This window comes from Scyliorhinus canicula, chromosome 13 (genome assembly GCF_902713615.1).
Source record: "Scyliorhinus canicula chromosome 13, sScyCan1.1, whole genome shotgun sequence".
NCBI classification, from domain to species: domain Eukaryota; kingdom Metazoa; phylum Chordata; class Chondrichthyes; order Carcharhiniformes; family Scyliorhinidae; genus Scyliorhinus; species Scyliorhinus canicula.
Window position 1 is genome coordinate 28,120,441 of NC_052158.1, and position 24,326 is coordinate 28,144,766.

The 24,326-nt window shown below is 46.0% G+C and overlaps 1 protein-coding gene across 3 annotated transcripts in view; it reads right to left on the reverse strand.

Annotated features, from left to right (window-relative positions):
* Positions 1-537: 537 nt before the first annotated feature.
* The window catches only part of abcf1 (ATP-binding cassette, sub-family F (GCN20), member 1), a 99,324-nt gene continuing 75,535 nt past the window's right edge, over positions 538-24,326 (reverse strand). For all 3 annotated transcript variants that reach the window (XM_038816630.1, XM_038816631.1, XM_038816629.1), the window contains 8 exons: positions 23,936-24,107; positions 20,954-21,028; positions 14,285-14,355; positions 8,436-8,468; positions 6,492-6,660; positions 5,364-5,428; positions 4,175-4,247; positions 538-1,522 (listed from right to left, as the gene is read on the reverse strand). In XM_038816630.1, the coding sequence (XP_038672558.1) occupies positions 1,356-1,522; positions 4,175-4,247; positions 5,364-5,428; positions 6,492-6,660; positions 8,436-8,468; positions 14,285-14,355; positions 20,954-21,028; positions 23,936-24,107 (825 nt within the window). In that variant the 3' untranslated portion in view covers positions 538-1,355. The remainder of the gene's footprint in view (positions 1,523-4,174; positions 4,248-5,363; positions 5,429-6,491; positions 6,661-8,435; positions 8,469-14,284; positions 14,356-20,953; positions 21,029-23,935; positions 24,108-24,326) is intronic.

The following is a 24,326-nucleotide window of genomic DNA, read 5'->3' on the forward strand; positions in this document are numbered from 1 at the left end:
GCAAACAAATACAGCACAGACTCTGAAGCCACTTTGCTGCTATGATAGTGAGACGCCACGTTATCTGCATCTCATTTAACATGATCTCATTCAACATAAAACACTTTCAGGTCTCTTGCAAGCATTCTAAATTCCAGGGACAGGTATGCTTGAGCTGGCTTGAATTGCAGTAAACAAGCGAAGGCGGCAGGAATCGCACATGTTCCATATTAAAATCATAAATGCTTACAAAATAGGTTTTAAAAATCCAGTTCCAGTCTTTGCATTTAGCTTTACACCCATAAGTCACAACTGTGTGTGACTCACTCACTGCTCTGGCTGGGTAGCAGCCTGTAATTCCATCTCTCCCATTCCCAGGAGTGGTTAACAGCAACTAAACTTAATTTCCAGTGCTGGATTTTCTTTTCGGGTAAATGTGGGTGAAAAATAGGTTTGAGTGATGCTATGGAGAAGCAATGTCACATTTCTGGCTAATTTCCTTGTGTTCCCTTATGAAACCACTCTGATAGATCAGGAATTGTTACATCCAGAATCTAATTTTTAACTGGTGAAATGTTACAACTTGACAGCATTGGCAAACCACCAGACAGTGTTGCTGCTGCTGTTATCTCTGAAGAGGTTTTTGAGGCAGCTTTATTTTCCGGTCAATTAATTTCAGATCCATCCTGTGGCCTGGGAGGGAGGTCAACTCTGCCACCAAGCGGATGTTAGTTTAACATAGACGGTGTGTCAATGCATCTTTGGGTCCCATTCATCTCCCTCCAAATCGCCCTCAAGTGAAATGCAGCAAATAAAGATCAGACTGATCTGTCAAGGAACAGCAGAGTTAGATGCTGTCACTCTTGAATGAAAAAGACCCAAGCAAGACACCCATCTCTGACCTGAAATACAAAAGGCTCTCCCCGGTTCTCTCTCCCCCCACAAATTGATACACCCAAATACCAGGCAAAGTACAGCAGGCCCATCAGTGTTTGGACAGCAGGGGCAAGTACTTCGAATTCGGTTCTGAAGAGCCCATCCAGAATGTTGCATCTGTCTCGCCTCACCTGGATGCTGACTGACCTGTCCATGCCCAGCATTATTTTAATATCATATTTTCAGCATTTTACCATATTTTATTACTCAGAGGGCACTCTGCCACCCCAAAGAGAAGTGAACACTTGTGGATCATAAATTGAAAATAGTTCCGTTTGGCATTTTTTAAAAAGTATTAAAGACAACATCAAGTAGAAGGCTGCAGATTGTCATAAATAATTTCTGCATCTCTCAATGTGAGGCTTCTTCACATCTGGCTGTAGTGAGTTTATAATATTGCCGAGGTGGCCGGAAGGATGCGAGTCTGCAGGCCTGCGGTTTCAATCCTTCTGCTTGCGGTTAATGGTTTCTCCCAGCGCCTCCAGCACCTCACGCTTGTAATCGTCAAAGTTGCCATCAATCTGGTCTACTGACTGCTCCTCCACTACCCAGAGCTGGCAGTTCGTCTCAGTGATCAGCCGGGCATCATGGCTCACGATGATTACAGCTATTCAAGGAGAAGGGAAGAAATATTACAGCACAGGTCATGCATCACAGTAAGAGTCTGTGCTGGGATTGTGCTAGTCGTCCTGCACTATGGCGATGTATCAGTCTAGGTTGAACTAACACAGCACCAGACATTATTAACATATTGTGCATTATGCAGAAATGTCGTGTATTGGCATTAGCCCGTGCTGAATTTTTTTTTGAATAAACATTTTATTGAGGTATTTTCGGTATAGAAACGACAACAAAATAGACAATATACATGAAGCCATAAACATAGTGCAAAAACCCTTTACCTTACATACAGGTCCCACCCTTATTCACCCCAACTCTAACCTAAACTATTCCACAACCCCCCCCCCCCCCCCCCCCCCCATCTGCTGACAATTAATTTTCCGCAAGGAAGTCGACGAACGGTTGCCACCTCCAGGTGAACTTTAACAGTGACCCTCTCAAGACAAACTTAATTTTCTCCATGCAGAGAAAGCCAGCCATGTCCGGTAGCCAGGTCTCCGACTTTGGGTCCCTCCAAGCTAATAGTATCCATCTCCGGGCTACCAGAGAAGCAAAGGCCAGAACGTCTGCCTCTTTCTCCTCCTAGATTCCCGGATATTCCGACACCACAAAATCGCCACCTCTGGACCCAGAGCCACCCTTGTTTATAAAACCTTGGACATGACGTCCGCAAAACCCCGAAACTTTGGACATGTCCAAAACATGTGGACATGGTTCGCCGGTCCTCCTGCACATTTTGCACACCTGTCCTCCAACCCAAAGAATCTGCTCATCCGGGCCACTGTCATGTGAGCCCGGTGCACAACCTTAAATTGTATCAGGCTGAGCCTGGCACATGTTGCGGACGTGTTGACTCTACTCAACGCGTCTGCCCACAGACCATCCTCCCACTTGCGCTTCAGCTCCTTGGTCTGCATCTCCTCCGACCCCATAAGCTCCTTATAGATGTCCGAAACACTCCCCTCCCCTACCCACCCTCTGGAAACGATCCTATCCTGAATCCCCCTCAGCGGTAGGAGCGGGAAGGTTGCCACCTGTTTACAAGGTAAGACCCGCACCTGCAGATATCTGAATTTGTTTCCCCTCGCCAGCCCAAACTTTTTGTCTAGCGCCCCCATACTCGGAAAGCTACCCTCTATGAACACATCCCCCATCCTCTCAATCCCCGCTCTCCGCCATACCCGGAACCCCCTATCCATACTCCCCGGGGCAAACCGGTGATTATCACAAATTGGGGCCTAGACCGATGCTCCCACATGCCGCCTCCACTGGCCCCCAAACTCTCAGGGCCGCAACCACCACGGGGCTCGAGGAGTACCCAGCCGGCAGGAGTGGCAGAGGCACAGTTACCAACGCACCCAGACTGGAGCCTGTGTTGAATTAACACGAGCAATGTCCTTTACATTGGCAAAGGTGTGGAAGTGTACAGGGAAGGGGGTGAAAGAGCTAGGATTTCCCCGTTCTGATCTACCAACTCCTGTGAGTGGCAAGGAATGAATCTGGCTTGTCTGATATTCAAAACTTAAGTTCACCAATGGAAAGTAACCATTTCATTTTTGAAGGCAGTGGAAGGGCAGGGGTGGTGGGGATACAGAAAGAAACAAAGGGAAAATGTCTGCCACTGATTGCTATATACTGATCTCTGCTGGAAAATGAATCTGGACGTTCGGGGAAGAAAAGATTGCTTCAGAAGTGACAGTTCCCACACGTGAACAAACTGCCAACATTCAGTGACTCTTTGGATCGACAGCACACTAAGTGGCACCACTTTAGGAAGTTGCAAGTCCCTTAGAGGATGAAGAATAGATAGACCAGAACGGTGCCAGGGATGAAGGACTAATGAAGAAACAGGAGAAGCTGGAATTGCTGCATTTAGAATAGAGAAAGTATAGATGAGATTTGTTCAAAATGATCAAAGTAATCAAAGAGAAAATGTTGCCGGAGTGTTTTTGTTTAAAAATGCAGCAAAATCCAATCAAAGGGGCAGCAGGGTAGCATGGTGGTTAGCATAAATGCTTCACAGCTCCAGGGTCCCAGGTTCGATTCCCGGCTGGGTCACTGTCTGTGTGGAGTCTGCACGTCCTCCCCCTGTGTGCGTGGGTTTCCTCCGGGTGCTCCGGTTTCCTCCCACAGTCCAAAGATGTGCGGGTTAGGTGGATTGGCCATGCTAAATTGCCCGTAGTGTCCTAATAAATGTAAGGTTAGGGGGGGGGGGGGGTTGTTGGGTTACGGGTATAGGGTGGATATGTGGGTTTGAGTAGGGTGATCATGGCTCGGCACAACATTGAGGGCCGAAGGGCCTGTTCTGTGCTGTTCTATGTTCTATGTTCTAAATGCACTGTATCAAAAAGGATAAAAGGAAATAGATTAATTGATAACTTACAAACATGGCCTGGTAAATTTTTGAAGGGACAAAATGTACAGGGCTAAATGGAAGTGGGACCAATTACATAGCTCTAACAGAATGGGCCAAATGGCCTCTCCTGTGCTACATCATACTTCGGTATCTCAAGGAAGACTTTCCTCACCCAGGGAGTCAACATCAGGTAGTTTCTAGAGCAGGGAGGTAGAAACACAAACAAACACATGAGATTACATCCCCCTCCTCCCCGTGACCTCCCACCCACACAGCACTCACCTCCTTTATAAACATTAATCGCGTCAGCCAAAGCATCAATGGATTCAATGTCAAGGTTGTTTGTAGGTTCATCCTGAAATTGAAAACGGATCTGTGAACATTTCCTTAAAATGTAAACTCTGAAAGCAAGGAAAATTTCTGACTTTTTGTTAGCGCTCCTCAGATAGAAAAAGTTCAACACAGATCTCCAAATTTTCTTTGCGGTGGAGGAGGAGAGAGCAGGGGTGGAAAGTAGTAGGAACCATTTGGTTCCAGTTTAACTAAATATTACAAAATGCCACTGAACTTTCCAAACACCAGCTCGAGATCAAGGTGGGGACAGCCCAAGGAAATAGTCAACGCCCAATCTCTGGTCACGATGATATCCAACTTTCACAATGCAGTTACTTTAACTTGCTTCACAGCTGAAGACCTTTCAATGTGGAGTGTAGGCAAGGCCCTTCCCTAGTGCAGCCCCTTCCCTAACCTGTGTGTGGCCTGCAACACTGCAGTAAAATTCTGAGCACAGTCCTGAGGGGGAAGCCCAGTTCACAGAGCTGGAGGGTAAGGGAGGTCCACATTTTGGAGGATTCCACCTTTAAGAGCAAATTAAAGTTCTGCTATTGGGTCTCTCCACTGCACATATCATGTGGGAAGCTTTTGTGACATGGCTGGCAAGGATCTGCATCTTCACCCTAATTCTCCACCTGACAGCCATCACTACAACTGATGGCTCTCAACTCGACTGCATGTTTCAACCACAAGATAATACAATCGAGTGTTTCCACTTTCCTCCAATGGTGGAGTCAAACCACTCAATAGTTCAGTTACTATCTCTTCCTGATCACACTCAGCCCAAAAGTACAGGCTCCCTGAGTAACTGTCCCTATTGAGCGATAAAGACTCAAAGGTATCATTCTCTGCTCAGTTAGCTGTCAGTCCAAGGTTACAGTAGGAGTGCTGTAATTGTTTTCAATGCTCCTGGGTAAGGGACAAAGTGGGCTCTGACATAATCATATGGCAAGAACAAAATCAGGCATGCTCACAAAGCTCCCCATGACTGATGCCTTCCCGTACTCACACATGAAGTATGAGGGTGAGGTACCCGAGGGGTAGCTGTTATATGGGGAATGATAACACCACTTTCAGGGGAGGTTAGAAAATACACCCGAGATTGAGTCACATTGATTTGGATGGCTGTGTTACTCACCAGAATGAGTACATCAGGCTGTCGGCAGGCTAACTCGGCAAACACAACTCTTGCTTTCTGGCCACCTGCAGGCAACAGAAATAGTGACATGAGCAACATGACTGCACAGAGCACAAGGAAACAGGCAAGTTCAAAGTTCAGAAAATGCTATGCATCAGCAGCACAGCTCCACCCACTAACTGATGATAGGCGATCTGGACTCGAATATGATCAACGGTCACTTGGGTGAGTGACTGCAGACCTGGAGTTCAGCCCAGAAATCAGCAGTGTTTTCAAGAAAGGTGGGAGTATAGGTTGTAAACCGGCCCGGTACTGCGTCACAAAGCACTCCGATGTTATCTGTGACGGTTTCCCAACTCGGAACACTGGTTCATCAGGGGTGGGGATAGATTGTGTGAGGAGACAAGTGAAACCCCAGTGAGAATAAGCAGCCGAGCCATCTTGTAACAATTATTAAAAACTATTTATCAAAGTAAAGACAAATACATACGAACAGGGCTAGTCTACGACAATAAAGGTAGACTAAGTAACACACACATGCAGAACATACCGCTTATTCCAAAATATATCTATGATCTTTGACCTGCCTTCTGAGCGATCGGCCAATTATCTTTGTTCTCCTTTGATTATACCGTCTATATATTTGGTTGCGTGCTTCACCAACTTCATTAATATATGTATACCTCATTGATCTTCCCAATCGTTTATGTAAACTGTTTCCACTCATAAGCCATTCCAGCTGATGATCTAATTTGCCTTCGAAACTCGTTACTGGAGGGGAAGCATCTGATTGCGGCCTTTTGAATACTGGCCACTGTTGTCTCTAGGCAGATTTCTACCTGTTACTGGACATCTTGCATCGTATTATGTTTTGTTAACTTACTTTTACTGCTTTGTGAGGTAAATGTTGAAAGCAGCACACGTGCCAATTCCAGTTAGCACCACCAATTTATGCTTGCATAAAATGTCTGATTTAAATAATTTTATAACTATGATTTGGAACAACCAGTGTTTTTGTTGCCACTATCAATCAGTCAGTGAACTGGTAAGAAATAATTGACCCTTTATTTCCTCCTCCAAGCATCAATCTCCTCTCCCCCACCCAATCTGACCCTACCCACTCAGTACCTGAGAGTTTGCTGATTTGGATGGTATGGGCGTGGCTCTCCAGGCCAAAGCGTCCAAGACATTTCCTTCCATCCTGGTATGGCAGGTTGAAGTTTCTCATGAGGTACTCTGTCGCTGTCTCCTCCATGTTGAGCTGGTCTGCATACTGTTGGTTGAAGTACCCTATTTTCTGTGTGGGTGGGGATTGTAAAAAATATTTCACTGTGAAAAATCATTTTGCAGTTATGTACAAAAGATATCCCCATATGTTGGCATCAAACAAGTACAATTCAAGGGAATGTAATGAACTCTAACCAGAAGAAAGTCAGTGCAGATATGTGACGCTGTCAGGTGTTGCAGCACTAGCACCACACCACGAGTCACCAGATGTGCACTCAAAGAAGTAACCGTCAGCACGTAAAACCCATTAAACGGCCTCTGATAGGAGCTAACACAGTGATATTTATGAGAAAAATAGCAAGTTTGGGAAGGAGTTCTGAAGGGCGGAGGTGGGTGGGAATGAGAGCAGTGAGTAATGGGGTTTTCCACAATCATTTTACAGATTCTGATGGAAGCAATGCTGGGGTCTCATCGGCCATGTCTGCGGATTCAAGAAAAAGAAAATCTGCAAGCATGTGTCAAGGAGACCTGAAACCAATCCCAGGGCTGTCCCACTGGAGTCTTTGCTTCACAGTCAGCACTGTTGCCTCACAGGAGGAGGAACTCGTGTCTCCAAATGCTCATGGGGTTGCAGCCCAACTCATCATCATAATATGGTTAAAAAAATCAGCCTGGGGAGACATGATAATGCCAAACAGAGAAAAGACTTGCGCTGGCCACATGCAATCTGAGGACCATGCAGTGAATACCAATGAGTTAGCATGTGCATCTTGACCCTTACTTATTGATCCCCTTCCCTTTTGTTCAGTTGCATTACTGGATGTACTTAATTCCAGTTTGGATAAAGAATGTAGACCCAAAACTTTAACCTGCTCTTCATCTGCAGTGGCGTAGAGGTATTGTCACTGGAATAGCAATCCAGACATCCAGGGCAATGCTCTGGGGTCCTGGTTCGAATCCCACCACGGCAGATAGTGAAATTTGAATTTAATTTTTTTTAAATCTGGAATTAAAAGTCCCATGATGACCATGAAACCAACGTCGACTGTCGTAAAAACTCATCAGGTTCACTATGTCCTTCAGGGAAGAAAATCTGCTGTCCTTACCCAGTCTGGTCTATAATGCAACTCCAGACCCACACAGCGATGCGGTTGACTCTTAACTGCCCTCCGGTGAAATGACCTAGCAAGCTACTCAGTTCAAGGGCAACTAGGGATGGGCAACAAATGCTGGCTCAGCTAGCGACACCCACATCCCAAGAGCGAAAAAGAAATTCTGATGCCACTTGATATATTTATGGAATTTTCTGGATTTATTTCAACAGCACACCTCTAATCTTAGCAGCCCAGCCTAATCTTAGCAATGCTGCTGCAGGGAGGATCCGGATCCTTCCCTGTAGAAAGAGAGGAGTCTGAATTGGTATAATGCGGCTGGGTGCTGCAGAAGGACCGGCAAACTTTGGTTCCAACCCACACTTATTAAAAATAAATTTAGAGCACCCAATTAATTTTTTCCGATTAAGGGCCAATTTATCGAGGCCAATCCACCTACCCTGCACACCTTTGCATTGTGGGGGCGAAACCCACGCAAACAAGGGGAGAATGTGCAAGCTCCACACGAACAGTGACCCAGGGCCGGGATCGAACTTGGGACCTCGGCGCCGTGAGGCAGCAGGGCTAACCCACTGCGCCACCGTGCTGCCCCAACCCATACATTTGGCTGCCATGGAGAGAAAGAAAAGTGCCCAAACCCAATACAATGAACAATTTGGTGCGGTATTTCAATGCAAGGACAGCTGTCATTGCTTCCCAAGTATAGACTAATGGCGCTCCCAGAGATACTCACCAGCCTGTGGTTCTTCCTCTGTTCACCAACAGTCTGAAATCAAAGAAAGGAGGAATTATAGTCTATTTGAGGTCACATGAAAAACATTAATACAACACAGAACTTCTGGTAGCGGCTATGGTGTGAGTGGTCACACACAGGGCAGCTCCTGCTCGAAGGCATAGGAAAGAGCTCTTTTTACCAGATATTGGGTGAAAGGTGTGGCTGAAGGTCGGGGTAGTTTTCCCTGGGTGCAATATGTCCGCTGGTTACCAAACCTGGCAGAAGACGGTGAGAGACCTGGCCAAATAGTTGGAGGAAACCTGGAGCGCAGTAGCTGGTGGAAGGATGGCGGAGTGGGAAGGCCTGGTGCAAGGTGGAAAGCCCCAGATGGAGCAGTTGATGGCTTTTATTAAGGAGGAATTCCGCTAGCAGGGGAAGGAGATGCGGGAGGATCGCTCAAAGGCCACAGAAGACATTGTCACACCCCTGAAGAGCTCGATGAAGCAGGTGGAGAAGTGTTGGAGGTACAGGGGTCGCAGGTCCGAGGAGTGACCTTGGACCACAGCGATCGAGTGGTGGCACTGGAGGGGTTCATAGGAGATCTTTGCAAAACATTGAGGTAGCATAGTGGTCAGGACCGCCAAGGTTCCAGGTTCAATTCCCCGCTGTCTGTGCGGAGTCTGCACGTTCTCGCTGTGCCTGCATGGGTTTCCTCCGGATGCTCTGGTTTCCTCTCAGTCCAAAGACGTGCAGGTTAGGTGGATTGACCATGATAAATTGCCTTTCGTGTCTAAAAAGGAAAGGATTATTGGGTCACGGGGACAGGCTTAAGTGGGTTGGTGCAGACTCGATGGGCCGAACGGCCTCCTTCTGCACTGTATGTTCTATGTATTTGTCCAAAGGTGGAGGAGCAAGAGAACATCTCAAGAAGGCAGAACCTGTGAATGTGGGCCTGCCTGAAGGAGTGGAAGATGTGAGTGCAACAAGGCATATCTTGAAGATGCTGGTGGCAGAGAGGGTGAAGGACAAGGCCCCTGAAGTAGACATAGCACGCAAGTCTTTGAGGCAGAAGCCTATAGCTGGGGAGTCGCCGCGGGCAGTGATTGTGAGACTCCAAAATTTCAAAATTTGTGGAGAAAGAGATTTTGCGTTGGACCAGGGAGAAGCGCACCTGTGACTGGGAAGGGAACCAGTTCTGAATATATCAGCACATTGGAGCAGAGTTGGCAAAATGGCGGCAGGGTTCAACAAGACCAAGATGGTGCTGTACCGGTGGCGGATCAGATTTGGGGTGCTCTACCCGGCGAAATTGGGCTTAAAGACCAGGAATACTACTTCGAGACCACAGAAGCGGCTGAGGACTTCATCAAGGAGCATAAATTGGGGGAGAACTGAGTGAACACTGCTGAGGAACTGGGGTGCTGGCATTTTGTAATGGTTGGGAATACGGTTGAAGTGGGGTACCATCCAGGATGGGCTAGGTACAGGGTGGAATTATAGGGCTGGAGTTAAGTGGGAGGATCATAGAATCAACAGTACAGAAGGAGGTTATTCGGCCGATTGTCTCTGCACCGACCCTTGGAAAGAGCGCTCTACTTAAACCCATGCCTCTACCCTATCCCCGTAACCCCACCTAACATTTTGGACACAAAGGGGCAATTTAGCATGGCCAATCCACCTAACTGGCACATCTTTCGACTGTAGGAGGAAACAAGAGCACCCGGAGGAAACCCACGCAGACATGGGAAAAAAGTGTAAACTCCACACAGTCACCCGAGGCCGGAATTAAATCCGGGACTCTGGCGCAGTGAGGCGGCAGTGCTAACCACTGTGCCACCCTGACGGACGATAGAAGGGAATGGAGGCGTAAACCTCCAGTAAGGTTGGTGATGTGGAACGTCGGGGGAGACTTAATGGACTAGTTAGAAGATCATGGGTGCGCATCTCAGGAGCTTGAAAGCGGAGGTGGTCTTTCTGCAGGAGACACATCTCCACGTGAAGGACGAGGTTAGGTTAAGGAAAGGGTGGGTTGGGCAGGTTTTCCACTCAGGATTCAATTCTGCAATTTTAATGAGCAAGAAAATGGGATTTGTGAGTGCGAAGGAAGTGAGGGGTCCGGGTGGGAGATATGTGATTGTGAGTGGTGTATTGGAAGAGACACCGGTGGTGTTGGTAAACATGTATGCACCAAATTGGGATGATGTGGGTTTTTTGAGAGGGTTGCTGGCAGCAATCCTGGACTTGGCCACGCACCAGTTGATTACGGGAGGAGATTTTAAACCGTGTCCTCGAATTGAAGGTGGATAGGTGAGGCGCTAGGGCTATTGGGCGAGTACGAATGGAAAAGGAGCTGGGTGGGTTTATGGAAAGGACGGGTATGGTGGATCATGGCACTTTAAGAACCCGGGAGGGAAGGGAGTATTCCTTTTATTCACACGTTTATAAGGTGTATATGAGGGTTGATTATTTGTGGTGAGCCGAGAGATTTTGGTCGGGGTGGATGGGGCAGAGTACACAGGGATATTTTGGACCATGCGCCCCATTGGCTGGAGATTTGGCTCAGACTGGGACGAGGGCAGAGGCCAGGGTGGAAGTTTGATTTGGAGTTGTTGGCGGACGGGGGCTTTTGTGACAAGGTGTGGAGAGCGAATAAGGCTCATGTAGAGTTGAACGAAAATGGGGAGGTGACAGCCATTTTCTGGGAAGCACTGAAGGCAGTGGACTGGGGGTTTATCTCGTTCAAGGCTCACGCTGATAGGGAAAGGAGGGAGGAATATGACCGCCTAATGAGCGAGACAGTGGAGGTGGATAGGGATTATTCGAGGGTACCCACCGGGGATTGGTGAGGAAGAAAAGATTGCAGGGCCAATTTGATAGGCTGACATCGGGGAGGGTAGTAGGACAGCTACGTAGGGCAAGAGGGGTGCAGTATGAGTATGGGGAGAAGGCGAGTCGCATGCTCGCACACCAGCTGCGGAGGCAGGCTGCGTCCAGGGAAATATTGACGATGCGGTCTGGGCCTGGGGATGTGGTATCGGAGCCTGGGAAGATAAATGAGGCATTCAGGGAGTATTACCAGGGATTGTATAAGGAGGACCCGGGGGGGGCATCAAACAGGTTTCGTGAGAGGTAGGCAGCTCTCGAGCAATATGAGATGGTTGTTGAATATAGTCATGAATCTGTCGGGAGCCCTGGTACCGGAGATATTCGTGTCTATGGACGCGGAGAAGGCATTGAACCGGATGGAGTGGTAGTACTTGTTTGAGGTTCCGGAAAGGTTTGTAACATACGTTTGCTATATGTGGTACCAAGGGCTAGTGTGCGAACGAATGATATGAACTCAGAGCTTCGAATTACACAGGGAACAAGGCAGGGGTGCCCACTGTTGCCGTTGTTGTTTGCATTGGCCATAGAGCCTTTGGCGATGGCTCTTAGGGGGTTGGCGGAGTGGCGGGGGATAATGAGGGGGCAGAGGGACAATTGGGTGTTGCTTTATGCCGACTAACTATTGTTGTATGTTTTGGACCTGCTGGGGAGTATGGGAAGGATCATGGGCCTGCTGGGGAGGTTTCGGGGTATAAGCTGAATGTAGGGAAAAGCGGTATTCCGGTGAATGAGTTGGAACGGTGAGACAATTTAGGAGGGATGCCATTTAAGGTTGCTAGGGATAGGTTCAGGGACCGCACATCTTTGGACTGTGGGAGGAAACCGGAGCACCCGGAGGAAACCCACGCACACAGGGGGGGAGGACGTGCAGACTCCACACAGACAGTGACCCAGCCGGGAATCGAACCTGGGACCCTGGAGCTGTGAAGCATTTATGCTAACCACCATGCTACCCTGCTGCCCCAAATCTTACTAGAGTGGCAGTTGGCATCGCCATCGTGGGTCACGCCCGGGTTGGGTGACCTGTACGACTTCCTGCGCCTGGAAAAGATAAAGTATGAGCTAAGGGCTCGGCAGAGGGATTTGAGACAAGGTGGGGATGGTCGTGACCGTGTTTGAGGAATTGTTCATCGTGGAGTACAGGGGAGAGAGAAGGGTGGAAAAGGGGAAAAATTTTACAAACTGTATAATTGATTGTTGGGAAGCATGTTTCCCGGGGTGTTTATGTGCTGTAACTTTTTTGACACGTTTGTAATAAAATGCATTTTTTTTAAAAAAAACATCACACGACACAGAACTGCCACAAAAACAGGCTGCTTGGCCCAATTGATCTTTGTTTTTTGTTGTTTTGTTTTTTTTATAAATTTAGATTACCCAATTATTTTTTCCAATTAAGGGGCAATTTAGCGTGGCCAATCCACCTACTCTGCACATTTTTGGGTTGTGGGGGCGAAACCCACGCAGACACGGGGAGAATGTGCAAACTCCACACGGACAGTGACCCAGAGCCGGGATCGAACCTGGGACCTCAGCGCCGTGAGGCGGTTGTGCTAACCACTAGGCCACCGTGCCAATTGATCTTTGTTGATGCTCACGTTCACACAAGGCTTCTCCTTTCCTAATACATGCTACCTGCATGACAGTAAAAAAAAAAGAGTAATACTGAGATGGGCAGAGTGTGGTGAAAATGCAGGTCACACAGATTCAAATCCTTAAGAACAGCTGATATTAAGGGCAGCACGGACAGCTGCAAGGTCGCAGGTTCGATTCCCAGCTTGGTCACTGTCTGTGCGGAGTCTGCACATTCTCCCCGTGTCTGCGTGGGTTTCCTTCGGTTGCTCTGGTTTCCTCCCACAGTCCAAAGATGTGCAGGTTAGGTGGATTGGCCATGCTAAATTGCCCGTATCAAAAAAGGTTACGTGGGGTTACTGGGTTACGGGGGTAGGGTGGAGGCGTGGGCTTAAGTAGGGTGCTTTTTCCAAGAGCCGGTGCAGACTCGATGGGCTGAATATCCTCTTTCTGCACTGTAAATTCTATGATCTGAACTAGTTGGAAGGATCGCTTAAAAGCAGCAGATTTATTTGCAAGGTGTTCGTTGATCAAGTGTTTGGGGAAAGAGTGGAAACAAAAGAGATGAGAATGAAAAACTAGAGTTGTAAGTGATTTCTGGCGCAAACAGACGTATTTTAAACATTTGTGTGTTTCACAGGGCAAAAATAAGCACAAAATACAGCAACCAATGGAAATCTTGCCCATCTTTCGCTCCAACTCTATAAATAAGCTCCAGGTTGCACTTCGAAATGTCAATATATACTGAACTAGCTCTGTATTTCGTACTGATGGGTTAAATCACCTGCTTGTTCCATTAGTTCCAGAGAGTGAAGATTTCTACCAGAAGAGCAGGGAATATTTCTGGCGCCCAGGCCAATAATTCTTTCCGTAACAGACAAAGATAAAACTGATATTTCTTTCCTTCACAAAGATGAAACTTAATAGGTCACTGTACCCAAGGGCAGAATTGAACCCGGGTTCCTGGCGCTGAAGTGTACAGGACTCTGTGCCACCCATCCAGCATTTTAAAAAACCAGAATATGACAACAAGCAGGTATCAGTAAAATGACCAAGAAGCTGCTGGATTGATGTGAAAACCCAACTAGTTTACTAATGTTCTTCTGGGAATGAAGCCTGCAGTCATTACCAAGTCCAAGCTAAACGTGTACTCCACTTCTACATCTAAATGGTTGACTGTTGATGGTCCTCTGAGGTAGACAAGTGCAGGAGCCACTCATTTGCATCAAGTTGCTTTCAGCAATTCAAGAAGGCAGCGCACAACCACCGAATCAGTGCAACTGGGAATGAGCAATAACTGCTCGTTTTACCAGCACAACTCACACCCGAGAATGAATACAATTTAAGAGAATTTAGGATTTAACTGGGAACTGAGTGAATGCGGACAGAGCAGATGGTGTGATGCGACTTACAGGGGTCAGCTTTCCAGTGAGCAGCAGCAGCAATGTACTCTTCCCCACTCCATTGGGTCCAACGATACAGACTGAGAGGATGGCAGAACAGAAGAAACAGTTACCAGAGGTTTTCTACTACAAGATCAAAGACATAGGAGTAGGCCACTCGGCCTATCAGGTCTGCTTTGCCATTCAATGAGATCATGGCTGACCTGATATAATCCTCAACTCCACTTTCACACTGTATCCCCAAAATCCTTACTGATTAAAAATCTGTCTATCTCAGTCTTAAACCTACTTAACGACCCAGCCTCTACAGCTCTGCGGTAAACAATTCCACAGATTCACTACCCTCAGAAGAAATTCCTCCTGACCCCCATCTTAAAAGGGTGACCCCCCTTACTCTGAGAATATGCCTTTGGTCCTCGACTCTCCTACAAGGAGCAACAACATCCCAGCATCTACCGTGCCAAGCCCTCGAGAATTCGGTTTGTCTCAATAAGGTCATCTCTCGTTCTTCTAAACTCCAGGATGGCATGTTGCCTCTTTGGTGCTAGGGTTAAGGATGTCTCTGAACGAACACAGGACATCCTGAAGCGGGAGGGTGAACAGCCAGAGGTCATAGTACACATAGGTACGAGTGACAAAGGCAGGAAGAGTGATGAGGTCCTGGAGCAGGAGTTCAGGGAGTTAGGCAGTAAGCTAAAAAGCAACTCTAGGGTTGTAATCTCAGGATTACTCCCTGTGCCACATGCCAGTGAGGCTAGAAATGAGGATAGTGCAGCTAAGTATGTGGCTAAACTGGTGGTGTAAGAGGGAGGGTTTCAGATTTCTGGACCATTGGGATCTCTTCTGGGGCAAGTGGGACCTGTACAAGGACAGGTTGCATATAAATATAGGATTTAAACTAGTATGGCAGGAGGGTGGGAACCATAGCGTTAGCTTAGAAGGTGAAAATACTGAAGGGGAAATAGAGAACAAAAATAAGAGAACAACAACATCACCGTGTCTGCTTAAACGCAGTGGTCTGAAGTTTATTTGCTTCAACGCCAGAGCACTGATTAGTACTTGGAACTATGATGTTGTGGCTATCACAGAAATGTGGTTAAAGAAAGACCAGGATTGGCAGCTGAACGTTGGAGGTTATAGATGCTTCAGGAGATAAAGAGGGGGATGCAAAAGGGGTGGGGGAAGTAGCATTACTAGTTAAAGAAAATATTATAGCCGTACTGCGGGAGGACACCTTGGAGGGCTCATACAATGAGGCAATCTGGGTAGTGCTCAGGATCAGGAAGGGGGCAATCAGAATGTTGGGGGTTTATTACAGGCCTCTCAACTGCCAGCGAGAGATAGAGGAGCTGATAGGTAGAGATATTTTGTATAGGTGCAAAAGTAACAGGTTCTTGTGGTACAGGATTTTAACATCCCTATATAGACTGGGACTCAGTGCTAGGGGCTTGGATGGGACAGAGTTTGTAAGGTTAGTACCAGGAAGGCTTCTTGATGCAATATGTAGATAGTCCAACTAGGTAAGGGGCAGTACTGGATATGTATTGGGGAATAAGCCTGGACCGGTGGTTGAGGATTCAGAAGGGGAACATTTTGGGAGTAGTGACCACAATTCCAGAAGTTTTAGAGTACTTTTAGATAGGGATGATGGTAACCCTCGGGTTAAGGTGCTAAACTGAGGAAAGGAAAGTTACGATAACATTAGACAGGAATTGAAGAATTTGGATTGGGTGCAGCTGTTGGATAGTAAATCAACATCGGGCATGTGGGAGTCTTTCAAGCGAGTTGATTAGGATTCAGGAAAATCACATTCCTGAGAGAACGGAGGAAGTATGGGAAGTTTAGAGAACCTTGGATAACGAGGGATAATGTGAACCTCGTCAAAAAGAAAAAGGAGGCTTTTGTACGGTCTAGAAGGGTGGGGACAGTCGAAACCCCGAGGAGTTCACAGAAAGCAGGAAGGTACTTAAGCTGGAAATTAGGAGGGCTTGGAGGGGTCATGAAAAGTCCTTGGCAAGTAGGATTAAGGTGAATTCCAAAGCTTTTTATTCATATGTAAAAAGCAAGAGGGTGGCCAGGGAAAGGATTGGACCACTTTAGGACAGCGGGGGTAATCTATGTGTTGAGCCAGAAGAAATGGGCGAGATACTAAATGAGTACTTTGCATCAGTGTTCATCAAAGAAACAGACTTTGTGGAAGATGATTCTTGGGTAGGATGTGTGAATAGTTTGGATCATGTTGACACCAACAAGGAGGTGGGTAATTTAAAAGGCATTAAGGTAGATAAGTCTCCTGGGCCGGATGTTATTTACCCCAGAACACGGAGGGAAGCAAGGGAGGAAATTGCTGGGGCCATGACTACATCTTTGTATCCTCATTGGCTACAGCTAAAATCCCAGAGGACTGGAAAATAGCTAATGTGGTACCGCTGGTTAAGAAAGGTAGCAGGGATAATCCAGGAAACTATCGGCCAGTGAGCCTCACGTTAGTAGTAGGTAAATTATTGAAGAGAATTCTCAGGGACAGGATTTATACCCATTTGGAAACAAATGGACTCATTAGCGATAGGCAGCATGGTTTTGTGAAGGAGAGTTTGCGCTTCACTAACCTGATCAAGTTTTTTTTGAGGAGGTGACAAAGATGATTGATATGGGGAGGGCGGTGGATGTTGTTTACATGGACTTAAGTAAAGCCTTTGACAAGGTGCTTCATGGCAGACTGGTACAAAAGGTGAAGTCACAGGGGATCAGATGTGAGCTGGCAAGATGGACAGAGAACTGGCTTGGTCATAGAAGGCAGAGGGTAGTGGAAGGGCGTTTTTCTGAATGGAAGTTTGTGACTAGTGGTGTTCCATGGGGATCGGTGCTGGGGCCTGTTGTTTGTAGTACGCAAACAATTTGGAGGAAAATGTAGCTGGTATGATTAGTAAGTTCACGGATGACACCAAGGTTGGCGGAGTGGCAGATAGAGTTGAGGATTGTCAGAGGTACAGCAGGACATAGTTAGGTTGGAGACTTGGGCAGAAAAGTGGCAAATGGAGTTTAAACTGGACAAATGTGAGGAAATGCATTTTGGTAGGTCTAACAGAGGGGAAATATACAGTAAATGGCAAAACTCTCAGGAATATAGAAAGTCAGAGAAATCTGGGCGCACAGGCACACATATCTTTGAAAGTGGCAACACAAATGGACACGGTAGTCAAGAAAGCATATGGAATGCTTGCCTTCATTGGACGGGGTATCGTGTAAAATCTGGCATGTCATGCTACAGTTGTATGGAACCTTGGTACGGCCACACTTGGAATATTGCGCACAATTCTGGTCGCCACACTACCAGAAGGATTTGGAGGATTTGGAGACGGTACAGAGGAGGTTTACCAGGATGTTGCCTGGTCTGGAGGGTGTTAGCTATGCAGAGAGGGTGAATAGACTCACTGTTTTCATTAGAACAATGGAGGTTGAGGGGTGACTTGATAGAGGTCAACAAGATTATGAGAGACATGGATAGAGTGGATGGGCAGGCACTCTCGCAGGGTGGAGGGGTCAGTCACCAGGGTGCATAGGTTTAAGGTCCGTGGGGCAAAGCTTAGAGGAGATGTGCGAGGTTTTTGTTTTTACACAGAGGATGGCGAGTGCCTGGAATGCACTGCCAGGGGAGGCTGTGGAAGCAGATACATTAACGGCATTCAAAAGGCATCTTGACAAATACATGGAAAGGACAGTTATAGAGGGATATGGCACTAGGACGTGCTAAGGGTTTTGGCCAAGGGTGGTATCATGACCGGTGCAGGTTTGGAGGGCCGAAGGGCCTGTTTCTGTGCTGCATTGTTCTTTATTCTTTGAATACATGGAACCTCTCCTCAGAAAATTCCTCCATACGCGGGAACAACCAGGTGGACCTCCTCTGCACTGCCTCCAATGCCAGTATATCTTTCCTTAGATAAGGGGACCAAAACTGTTCACAGTATTCCACGTGTTGTCTAACTAGTGCCGCATATAGTTCCAGCAGGACGTCCCTATTTTTATACGCCATTCCCTTTGAAATAAAGGCGAACATTCCATGCATCTTCCCAATTACGTGCTAAACTTCCATGCTAGCTTTTTGTTATTCATGTACGAAGACTGCCGACTCCCTCTGTGCTACGGTTTTCTGCAGCTTTTCTCCATTTAAATAATATTCAGCTCCTTTATTCTCCCTACCAAAGTGCACAATTTCACATTTTCCTCGATATTTCATCTAACAGGTTTTTGCCCACTCACCTAACCTGTCGACATCCCTCTGTGGACTGTGTGTGATCCTCACTACTTGCTTTTCCACTTATCTTTGTGTCACCTGCAAACTTGACAACAACGCATTCACTTCCCCCGACCAAGTCATTTATATATATTGTAAATAATTGTGGCGTAGAACAAATCCCTGTGGCACTCCACTGGTTACAGATTCCCATCCTGAAAATGCTTTCTTATCTCAACTCGGTCTTTTATCAGCTAGCTAATCCTCTCTCCATGCTAATATACTTCCCCCAATACCATGGCCTCTTATCCTTTTGTGTGCTATCTCATCGGATTCTTTTTGGAAATCAAAGTGTATCCCAACTTCCGGTTCCCCATCGCATCTCCTGCTTGTTACCACCTCAAAGAAATCTAATAAATTTGTCAGGCATGATATCCCCTTGATGAAATCATGCTGACTTTGCTTGATTATATTATGGGGAACATTCTGTACAGCACAGGGAAGAGCCCGTTTTTCCCTTCCATTCAACAGATTTGATATTAGGAAACATCCAAAGTTGAAACGGTAACAAACAGCACTGCTGAATACATCTAAAATTTTAGATTAGGTAACAATTATCACAGATATATTTAAATATTATGTAGCAATATCAAGGCAGAATTCCAACAGTAACTCAAAAAACATGAGCATAATTTAAACTTGATCAGATTCCAGTCTGCAACTCGCTCTGGATATTCCTTTTTCTATATATAAACCATCTGAACCCCTCGATTAGATTCCAGTCTGTAACTCACTCCCAGGTATCCATTATTCTATATATAAACCATCTGAACCCCTCGATTAGATTCCAGTCTGTAACTCACTCCCAGATATCCATTATTCTATATATAAACCACCTGCACACCTCGATTAGATTCCAGTCTGTAACTCACTCCCAGGTATCCATTATTCTATATATAAACCATCTGAACCCCTCGATTAGATTCCAGTCTGTAATTCACTCCCAGGTATCCATTATTCTATATATAAACCACCTGCACACCTCGATTAGATTCCAGTCTGTAACTCACTCCCAGGTATCCATTATTCTATATATAAACCATCTGAACCCCTCAATTAGATTCCGGTCTGTAACTTACTCCCAGGTATCCATTATTCTATATATAAATCATCAGAATCCCTCGATTAGATTTCAAACTGTAACTCATTCCCAGGTATCCATTATTCGATATATAAACCAACTGAACCCTTCAAGTAGCGATTAGATAGCAGTCTGTAATTCACTCCCAGGTATCCATTATTCTATATATGAACAATCTGATCCCCTTGATTAGATTCCAGTCTGTAACTCAATTCCAGGTATCCATTATTTGATATATAAACCATCTGAACTCATATTAGAATCCAGCCCATATACAAATCCAGTATATTTGTTTTTCAATATAAAAACTATCTGAAATTCTGAACGAGATGCAACCTGTTACTCATTTCAATACTTTGTACACAAACCTGCCAAGTTCAGTCCTGGCCCCGGGTCACTGTCTGTGGAGTTTGCACATTCTCCCCGTGCCTGCGTGGGTTTCACCCCCACAACCCCAAGATGTGTAGATTAGGAGGATTGGCTAAAGGGCAGCACCGTGGCGCAGTGATAGCACTGCAGTCTCACGGCGCCGAGGCCCCAGGTTCGATCCCGGCTCTGGGTCACTGTCAGTGTGGAGTTTGCACATTCTCCCCGTGTTTGCTTGAGTTTGGCCCCCACAACCCAAAGATGTGCAAGGCTGGTGAATTGAACAAGCTAAATTGCCCCTTAATTGGAAAAAATGAATTGGGTACTCTAGATTTTTTTTTTTAAAAGGAAGTTTGGCCACGTTCATTTCCCCTTAATTGACAAAAAAATAATTGGGTACCCTAAATTTCTTTAAAAACCTGCCAATTTCGTTAGTTACAACACTACTTTGCAATTACCTGACACTTTTTGTATGTACTGAGTTAAACTGACGTGATGTAATTACTAGGAAACTCTGAGCTGTTCTAAACAACGCACGAATATGCAGTGCAGTAGTACATCCCAACACTGGGCAAAATCCTCCATATTGGCTGAACAATTTACGGTTCGAAACTCCATCATGCCCCACAGCTAGTATGCCCTAAAATGAATTACTTTCATACACAAATATATTCTTCAAAACACTCTTACCGAATCCCACCATCAGTAGTCTAGAATTTCTTTTTCGAATTAAAAGGCAATTTAGCGTGGCCAATCCACCTTCCCTGCACATCTTTGGGTTGTGGGGGTGAGACCCATGTAGACACTTGGAAAATGTGTAAACTCCACACAGACAGTGACCCGAGGTCAGGATCGAACCCGGGTCTACAGCACCGTGAGGCAGCAGTGCTAACCACTGCACCACCCTCGCAGTTTAGAAAATTAAAAGGATACTCACTTCTGGAATCCATATCAATGCCAAAATCCAGGTTCTTGAAAATCGGCTTCTGGGTTTCATAGGCAAAATCAACAGCTGGAATTTCAGACAGAAATAATGCATCAGTACATTCAAATCTAACTATGTTACACAGCTGACAAAGAAACCAGTGTATGTGGGATAAAATCCATAGGCATAGACACAAACACGGAGTGAGTGAAGGGGAAAGCAAGAAGAGCAAAAGGTAAAGGAAATATTTTAATATTTTTCTGCGTTCAAACTTGACATCTGAAAGAAGATGCTTAAGCTAAGTAGCAGATAGGTTAAGTCCCAAGATGTGCAAGTTATGTGGATTGGCCATGCTAAAATATTGCCCCTTAGTGTGCAAAGATGTGCAGTTAGGTGGGGTTACGGGGATAGGGCAGGGGAGTGGGTCTAGTTAGGATTTTTATTTCAGAGGGTCAGCACACTCGATAGGCCGAATGGCCTCCTTCTGCACTCCTGTGATTCTACGAAGAGAAATTGAACATTTAGGGCAAAATCATGAGAACAAACAACAGTACAGCACAACACTACACCCCTGTGCTTCACCCAATGCCGGTGTTATCTCGTTACATTGTGTACCTTGTGTTGCCCTATCATGTATTTTCTTCTATTTCCTTTTCTTTTCGTGCACTTAATCACCTGTTGAGTTGCTCGCAGAAAAATACTTTTCACTGTACCTGGATACAGATGACAATAAACAAATCCAAGAGGTACAGGCCTGTTGACTCTCCAAGCCTTCACCGATCATGATGCTTGTCTAAACAAAATTATTTTACACTTCCAAGGTCCGTACCCCTGTACTTCCACCCTATTCATGTTTTTATCAAGATGCCTCTTAAATGTCGCTATTATACTTCCTTCCACCACCTCCCCAGTAGTAAGTTCCAGGCACTCACCACGTCTGTTTAAAAAATGTGTCTTCGACATCTCCTCTAAACAACACCCCTCGCACCGATGTCCCCATGTAACTGAGTTTTCCACTGTGGGGAAAAAGCTTCTGACTATCCACTCTTGTCCACGTCACCCATAATTTTGTAAACTTCTATCAGGTCGCCCCCTCCACCTCCGTCATTCCGGTGAAAACAATCCAAGTTTATCCAACCTCTCCTCATAGCTAATACCCTCCAGACCAGGCAACATCCAAGTAAAGCTCTTCTGCACTCTCCCCAAAGTCTCTACATCCACATACTTCAAGTAGTGTGGCAACCAGAGTTAAGACTTTAGGAAATTGAAGACTATCAGATGTTATGCTGGGTGCGTTCGAGTACGAAGAATGAGCTCACTGGGATATATAGCCCCCAAACTGTTAATGTCTGCACATTATTAAGATAGTCACGAAATGCCAATTTACTGCTACCGTTGACACTCTTTTCCTTTAAAGAGAATTGCTGCAAGCCAGAGCATGCTATGCTTTGTATTTTATGCCAACTTGACTCAGTTGATAGCATTTTCTCCCGAGGTGGAAGGTCACAAGTGCAGGCCACATTCCAGGACATGATCACAATGGCCCAGGTGTTTCAGCTGCAACAACGGTGAAACAATCAAGTGGTCACCACCATTACAACTGGGAAACCAGCAGCAGCCTCTGGCATCTGCACATGCACATTTTTATGTGGAAATCCAGAAACTGTTGCCAATGATTCACTGGCCTCCATTGAATGTGCTGCTTGTGCCCCTACAGATGGCAGTCTTTACAAATTGCTGAATTACCTCTTAAGACTGTACAGGCACTGTTAAAAGTCCCGGAGATGTTTTACCTGTGTAGTGTCAAACTCTTCCATGTTGATTAAATGCTATAGTCTGATACAATAATTGATTAAATGTTTATGGTGTTTATGAAAGGTGACTTTCGCTGTTTGTGCAAATTCTACATTGTGATTAAATATTTACTCCACATGACAGCATCACAGCTGCAGACCACCTTGATAGTGCCGGTTTAGAATTAATATCTGAAAGGGCAAAAGCTACGCCAAAGAGATCACTTGATCTTTGCAGGCAGCTTTCTTCAAAAGTCAGTGGTAGGCACCACGGCTGACCACGAAAACAGGGCCATAATCGCAAGACCACAGTTTGAGTGCCTCACGGTAGCATGGTGGTTAGCATCAATGCTTCACAGCTCCAGGGTCCCAGGTTCGATTCCCGGCTGGGTCACTGTCTGTGTGGAGTCTGCACGTCCTCCCTGTGTGTGCGTGGGTTTCCTCCGGGTGCTCCGGTTTCCTCCCACAGTCCAAAGATGTGCGGGTTAGGTGGATTGACCATGCTAAATTGCCCGTAGTGTAAGGTTAATGGGGGGATTGTTGGGTTACGTGTATACGGGTTACGTGGGTTTAAGTAGGGTGATCATTGCTCAGCACAACATCGAGGGCCGAAGGGCCTGTTCTGTGCTGTACTGTTCTATGTCTATGAGTGCACAACTGTGGAATTCTATATTTTTGGAAGTGTCATTTTCCCTATGAATGTACACCCATTCGGAGGGACCTAACAGATTCATTGGCAGCATTTAAAGAGGAGAGCATTATCTTGGTGCCCCATTGTTTCCTGCTCCATCCACCAATGCCCAAAATCAAAATGCCTCATCGCTCACGTAATTCATTTTTTGGGGAACCTACTGTGTGCCAACTGACTTCAGCTTATATCTACAAAATAGCAGTGACTCAAATTAACTGACAGCGAAATGCTTTGAGATAATCTGAGCAGTTGGCAGCCCAAGCAAGGCTAACCACACTTACCATCCCTCTTCCACCTGAAAACTACATAATCAGTGTAAGAGGCCCAAAAATTGGATTTAAATCCCAGACCATGTCTTAAACTCAGCTGGTGTCCTATAGGTAGAGATTGAGGGAAGGGAACCCGTCGATGACAATGAAAGGAGAATACAAGAGGAAACAGCTGTTTGGCACATTTTCAAAATAAAAGAAAAACACAGGTGGGACATTTTTCACCCACTCAAACTCTTACCATGCAGCCCCAGGATTGGAGGGCTCAGCGGAGGCGGATTTGGGAATGTAAACTTCACCGTATATTCCCGAGGTCTTTTCAGAAGTTCAGGAGCTTCATTTGACTCCTCATCTTGGTTCTTTTTCCGACCTTTCTGCTGCTTGCGTGTCAGCGCCTCCTTTGTCTGTTTCTCCTAAAGACAGAAGAATTTGGTTGGAGGAGGAGGAGGAAGAGCAGAAAAACAGCCGCAGCAGCTGAAATAAACAGTGAACCTTCTGTATACTGACTGAGGTGAAAAGGAAAAGATGATTTGACTAGTTTTAATGTTCGCCCCTTCAGTGGTGGAATTGCCCAATTGAAAATGGGTAGAAAGCACCAATGTGTTAGAATTGTACATTCAGCCATGCTCCAA